Raw genomic sequence first — 6,621 nt, forward strand, 5'->3', positions numbered from 1 at the left:
AAACGATGACGTCAAATGACGCAGAGAGGAGAGGCGTCATGGCAGCCAGGAACGTACCATTACGTAGGAAAAAAAGGGGGGGGGGTGTCGAAGTGGTACAGTCCAGGTAAACACGGGAGGAGTCTGATTTCATAGCACGCGCGTGGGTAAACAGCAGTTTCTGGAAACATTTTGGGGTAATTTGGCGACAGAAACGCTGAGCGGCGACTTTGTGAAATGATAAACAAACTTGGAGAAAAATTTAGGAACCGTCCATCCATCCATGCGGCTGCAGGAGAGAAGACATGCTAGCTGCAGCGACACGGATTTCAGAAAACTGCAGGTAGACCACGTCCTTCCGCGACACTAACTAGTTCCTTCTAAAACACTATTCTCCTGTTTTTAGAAGTAAAGAAATAAATAAATAATCAACTAATGTAGTTTTTGAAGGTTGCTAACAGTTTGTCAATTCTAAAGAAAAGTAAAACCTGGAGAGAGAACCATTTAGACTCATGCAGTTGTTCTGATAAAAAAACATTTTTATGATAACTTACACAAATGAAACGTTTAAGAGCAACTCAAAATAGCACGTTTGAGGATTTCTTTTTTTTGAATTAGGATCAGACTAAAAAAGCCAGAAAAAGATTGTAGATTTGACGTAGGACCTAACTACAGCAACCCACGAGCTCCTCCCCTGAGCTAGCATCTGTCTCCAACCTGTACAGCTGGATAGCTACCATATTGCTACCATTTTGGTTGCACCGCTAATGTTAGCTTGAGGTTGGGAGGGGCTGTAAGCTAGCAGGAAAGAGTGTAAACAAAGGGATGATGGGAAATGAGTGCTGGCTTACTCCATAAAACAGACCCGCCCACAACTCAGAGGTGGATTTCTGATGAACTCCTGCCACTTAGCAGAAATTATATCAGCTGTTTTCATCCAAACAGGCCCTGATAAAACATTAGTTAGGGATATGAAAGACCATAAAATACCTTTCTGTGTGTTTATTTGATTCCAATGAAGACTTTTTGATAAAAATGATGGTCTTGCACTTTAGCCACAGCTAGCTGTTTTTTTTTTGGAAAAGTTCCGCCCCTCCAACTGTCTCTGCCAATTATTCTTGGAGGCTTACTCATGTCATCATTCTGACCAATCAAAAGTTGTTAACATCCTCGGTTTTTTGTTGCAGCTTGTCTCACTTTCCAACAAAAATAACAGCTAAAGCTCGTGTTTAGTGGTGTAGCTTCCGGCGGGTTCTGGTGTCGGACTGTGGAAAAATTGAACAAAATAATGAAGCTCAGAGACGCCAGTTCATCCAGCATCAGAGTGAGTTTTGCACTGCATCTCCCATAATGCATTGGGTTAAAGTTACAGCACTTCTGCACTATGCTACTAAAATAAAATTATTAATGCACCCAAAAATAAAAACATTTTATGTTAAATTTGCATTTTTTATCAAGACAAAATAAAAAATAATAACACTTCAAAATGTTCCCTTTTTGTGTTGTTACGGGTGAACGTAAGCATGAACTTAATGTTTTTTGTGTGAAAAAAACAAGCATGTTGTTATCATATAATTGTTCAAAAATTATAGTTGTTCTGGCGCAAGCATTGAATGAAATATAAAAAAATATACTCTTTGGAAAAAATATTTAACTGTTTTTTTATAGGTCACAAAAATGTATTTTAATAAAGTTTTTAATAAATTCATAAAGGGAAAAAGAACTACTTGAGCAAATTTTCAACTAATTTAGTTGAAAATTATTATTGAAAACTATCATAACTTTTATTACAACATTTAAGACAAACAGCCGCAACTTCCAGCTTTTCGGCCTAATAATTCAGCTACATGCTAGCTGGTTTGGCTAACATAGCCTTTTTGGGCTAATTTGGCATTTAACTAATATTTTAGCTGGCTATTAGCATCAGCATCTTCAGCTATCAGTCCTAGCATCTTCAGTGGGCAAATTCAGCTTACAACTTTTACACTAGCATTATCACAGATACAGCTAGCGTAAATATATCTAGTTTTTAGTTAGTTTAAAGCTAATGTTGGTTAAGATGTGTGTTTTACATCCGCCTTATGCATGACCCTAATAGTTGACTAATTGGAAAAAGTAATTAGTGATTAGTCAACTAATAAAATAATCGTTTGTGTCAGCACTACTAGCAACCTCAGGCTAATGAAACCTTAACTCTGCCTTTAGGTCAGCATCATCCAGCCGGGGAATTGCTCTGGTGCCATCAACATCTTGAAGACCAAAACTGCTCTGGATCTGGGGGTGAAACTCGACGAGGACTGAGAGAAAATCTTCGACCAACTTGGCCGGCGACTACTTCAAGTCAACGTGGAAGACCGGATTGAAAACGGCAGAGCCGGTCATCAGGATTATTACTCCATTATTAAGAGGTCTGATGTAGAGCTGGGCAATATGTCAAAAAAAAAAGATCTCGACTTTTTTTCATTTTAAATTCAATTTTCGATTTCAATCGATTTTTTTTCCTCCCTCCTTTTATTTTTTTAAGAAAGGTTACAAATGACAACAAAAACTATTTTATTTTAGCATGTCATTTGGAAATTGTCTCAAAGACAAAGTTTCCTACTTAGCTAATATTATTATTAATCAGTAGGGCTGTAACGAGTATCCGGGTGCTCGGGTATTCGCGATTTGCTCCCAAAAATTCGAGTACGAATATTCGCGACGTCCAAGATCGCTGATTCGCGATCTTTCTAAATATATTAAATTGTTGTAAAATATGATCAAAATATCATCTTGCGACGATGTACTTTTGCTCTGAAATGCAGATTAATGTAGGATTTTATGAACTAAAACAAATCCGAAAGAGCCGCAGTTCTGCAAAGTACTGCAAACTTGAATTTAGACTACAGTTTCTCCTGTTTTTACATATTTAGATGCTGGTGTGCCACCGAATTTTTGTCAAGGAAAAAGTGTGCCTTGGCTCAAAAAAGGTTGAAAAACACTAGTTTATATTGACCAAACATTAGCATTAGCCCTCCTATGGGAAATCAAATTATATTCTAGCATCAAGCTAGCAAACTTTAGCTTTATTGATCTTTACTCTTTTGGATCTATTATTGAACTATTAAGCTCAGATTGATTCAGATCGATTAATCAGTTTGGTCAACACAATCCTACTCATATGATTTCATTTAATCTGATAAATGTTTTTGGATTGTTTTAGGGCACTTGTTCCTGAAAACTATATTAAAACAATGCAAATTATGGATGGTATCGATGCATACATTTTAATAAATAAAAGCATAGAAACTGTCACATTAACCATTCGTCTGAAGCTTTTTATTCATTGCACCTTTTTAACCTTGTTTATTTTGTAAAACTGTGAACATTTCTCAGTTCCACAATTGAACAAAAAAAGTGTATTGCCTCATTTTCTAAGTTCAAATGTAATTCTTATGCTATTTTTGCGTATCTATTATAATTTTTCCCTTTATTTGATTCCATTTGCTTCACATGAAGAGAAACAGCTCAATGTGAGCTCACACTGCCCTCTGCTGGAGTATTCTGACATTACACACTTCATCAATGTCCTTCACTCTCAACAACAGCAAACCAAACAGTCCATGTCTGTGATTCTCATCCTTTCAGGTCATGTTGTCGCATGACTTTTCTTCTTGAAAGCAACTGGATTTATACATTTTATCTAAAAGATGCTTTTGTTACTCTTCTAAGCAGCTCCTTTACTACAGCCTATTTGCTGCAGAGTGCTTCAGATCCACAGTGAAACATTCAACAACTAGAATGTTTTGTGAGCAAATGTCATTGATGATGCTTATCAGACGGTCAATGTCCAAAAACATGATGAGCTGCTTGTGTGACTCAGTGATGGGGATGTAAACGGAAGACAGGAAATATCTCAAATCCTCGTCTCTGCTGAGAAAAGGTTTCTTAACGTTGATGACTTCCGTGACTCCTACTTGGCTCTTTCTGTCCAGAATGTGCACATCAGTGTTCACGTGTTTTTATGTTGGTCTTTTCAGAAGCTATACGTATTGTTTCTTCTTGCTGCTGTACCTCCAGCTTATGCCAAACTGGGAATCAAACATGAAATATTGATCAGTGAAGGCAGGAATATGTACACCTCGAGGTGCACAGATTCCTGCCTTCTTTCTTCTGCATGGTGCATTCCAAAAACAGCATTTATTCTAAATGTATTTTATTTTTTATTATTATTACTTTCCCAATCCAATGTTTAATTGAGTTCCTCTCATTTACCCATGCTAGTTGATTCTACATAATCTGTCTGTGTTGACAATTCCTCCGCCTTCGTAGGCTAATTTGAAACCTCAAACTCTCCTTGAGCTATCTTCACAACGGCCACCACAACACATGTTTATGTGGCCGTGTTTAAATGTGCATTTTGGGCTTCTACGTTCAAAACTCTGGGGTTCACATTCACGTTTTTGGTCTCTACAAACAAAAAACAGTCAAAAGCTAAGTTGATAGTGACGTATACAATGGAAGAACCGATGTTCCTCGCATCTATAATAACAATAAACAGTCATTATGGCATTTACCAAACCATTCAAATTCTATAAACATTCTGTTTGGGACATGGTGTGAAACAAATGGTGCATGTCAGGCATCACCCCTTTTCTGCTGTGTGCTGCTGAACATGGATGACACCTCCTTAGATGACAATGTGAGAAAATAAGACTTAGGTGATGACAAGGAGACCAACATCAGTACCTTCTGAGGAAAAAATCTTCCAACCCAAAGAAAAAAAAAGGTGAGAAAAAAAGGGATAAAAACCTCAAACCTGAAACACTTTTTTTTGATTTATTTATTTTTTTTTTATGCCTCACTTAACAGCACTTTACAAAGAAAAATAATAGATGAACCACCTCAGTGTTTAAAAGCAGACTCGGGGGATATTTATTCTGCAGTAACAATATTGTATTGGTAAGTGCAGGACTACCACACGGGAAATCAGGGTTCAATACCCACGGTGTGCAATGGTCTTCATCCAGTGTGGGTTCTTGGTCAAAACACTTTGTGCTTTTGCCTAACTCTGCAGCCACAGGGGGAATCTTGACCTCAGTTCCCTGTACCTGTCCCCAGCCCAGATACAGTTCAACGTTGTGTCAGGAAGGCAAAGCAAGTGTATTTGTATAGCACATTTCTGTACAAATTCAAAGTGCTTTACATAAAACATTTAAAGAAATAGTAAAAGTCAGATTGTTAAAATTTGATTTTTAAAAAGTTATAAAGAACAGAATTTCTCCACTAAGTGGCACAAAAGCTCCCTGAGAAAACTACCAGTGGCTGATGTGCTGTGGCTACTCCTGGTGGTAAAAGGTAAAAAGTGAAAAACAACTCTAATAAATTGTATTTGGCATGTTTTCTCTTTTTATTTCAGATTTAAAAAGTCAAACTTTCTTAAAGATTTCTGAGAAATTTGGAAGGATTCATTTTTGATAAATGCAAAGAGTTTCCATTTGTGTGTGTAAGTGAAACAAAGTGTACCAGTGCCAATATAATAGCTGAAAAATGTTAAAATAAAGTTTGTATTTTGACCATTTATTTCCTTTAGTCCATTAACTAGCACTGTTACAGTCTGCCACCAGAGGGCACCCCTGTTCAAAGAAAGCGAATAACTCCTAACTCACAAAAAAGAGAAAAATGCTGAAAAATAGAAGTCCCATTTTGTAACTAAAACAAAATACAAAACTAGTAAAATCTTGTTACCTTTTAAACAGTTTGCCCTTCTGTAGGACTCTTTACTACCAGCACAGAAGATTACTGTAAGAGAACAGAATAAAACACCCACAGAACACCACTGGGTTTCTTCAGGGCATGCTCTTGCTGCTACCACACTTTCTCTCTCACTAGTGTGTTTTTTTTTTTTTTAATATACCCTGACTTCATCTCACATGTCTCTCAGCAGCTGATCATGTGCTTTTTGAGGACTGGCCAACATTGTAAGCTTTGTGGGGATACACTACAGGCTCCTATCACATCCAGCTTGACTAAGATCACATTGTGTGTTATGAAGAGACAATGAATGCACTTGACTTTTTAGATTTAAAACCAACAAAAAGGTTACTACAGAAAAATGTAGTAAAGATTTATAGAACTGCAACAGACTGAGTTCATAATTAATTCATTTAAATGCAAATTCCTTAAAAAAAATGTATTTTTCACTATTTTTTGACACTGCTGTTCAAATGTCGTGTTCAGTTTAAAAACATAAATGTGAGTAGATCAAAATCTCACATTTAGTGTCTCAAAATGTCTGTTTAGGCTATAAAGCTGCACCATCAATGAATTTCTGATAATTTTTTCTTGATTATACAAGAAAAACAGATCAGAACTAAAACCTTTTTTAAGTGATGTGAGCAAACTATTCTCTCCTAAAGTTGACACACATAAATGTAAAAGACGTCTTCTGAACAGCCTTTATTTTGGGGGGGATTTTTGATTTGGAAATGCTTTATGTCAAGCAATCACAGCAAGAACAATGCGAAAACAAGACAACCAACTGAGGTTTATATCCACACAAAAACATATCAAACATAGAATAATTAGTCATAAAATTGATTGGAAAATATTCATACGTTCAATGAGTAATTAATTCAACTTCTTCTTCTTTTCCTTTCGGCT

General features: G+C 36.4%; 1 protein-coding gene across 1 annotated transcript in view; it reads left to right on the forward strand.

Moving 5' to 3' along the window:
- The first annotated feature begins 1,267 nt into the window (after nt 1-1,267).
- Nucleotides 1,268-6,621, forward strand: part of LOC112149357 (succinate receptor 1) — an 8,401-nt gene continuing 3,047 nt past the window's right edge. Inside the window, exons 1-2 of the mRNA XM_036214959.1 lie at nt 1,268-1,303; nt 2,185-2,259. Of these exons, the coding sequence (XP_036070852.1) occupies nt 1,268-1,303; nt 2,185-2,259 (111 nt within the window). The remainder of the gene's footprint in view (nt 1,304-2,184; nt 2,260-6,621) is intronic.

Source organism: Oryzias melastigma, linkage group LG13, assembly GCF_002922805.2.
Source record: "Oryzias melastigma strain HK-1 linkage group LG13, ASM292280v2, whole genome shotgun sequence".
NCBI classification, from domain to species: Eukaryota; Metazoa; Chordata; class Actinopteri; order Beloniformes; family Adrianichthyidae; genus Oryzias; species Oryzias melastigma.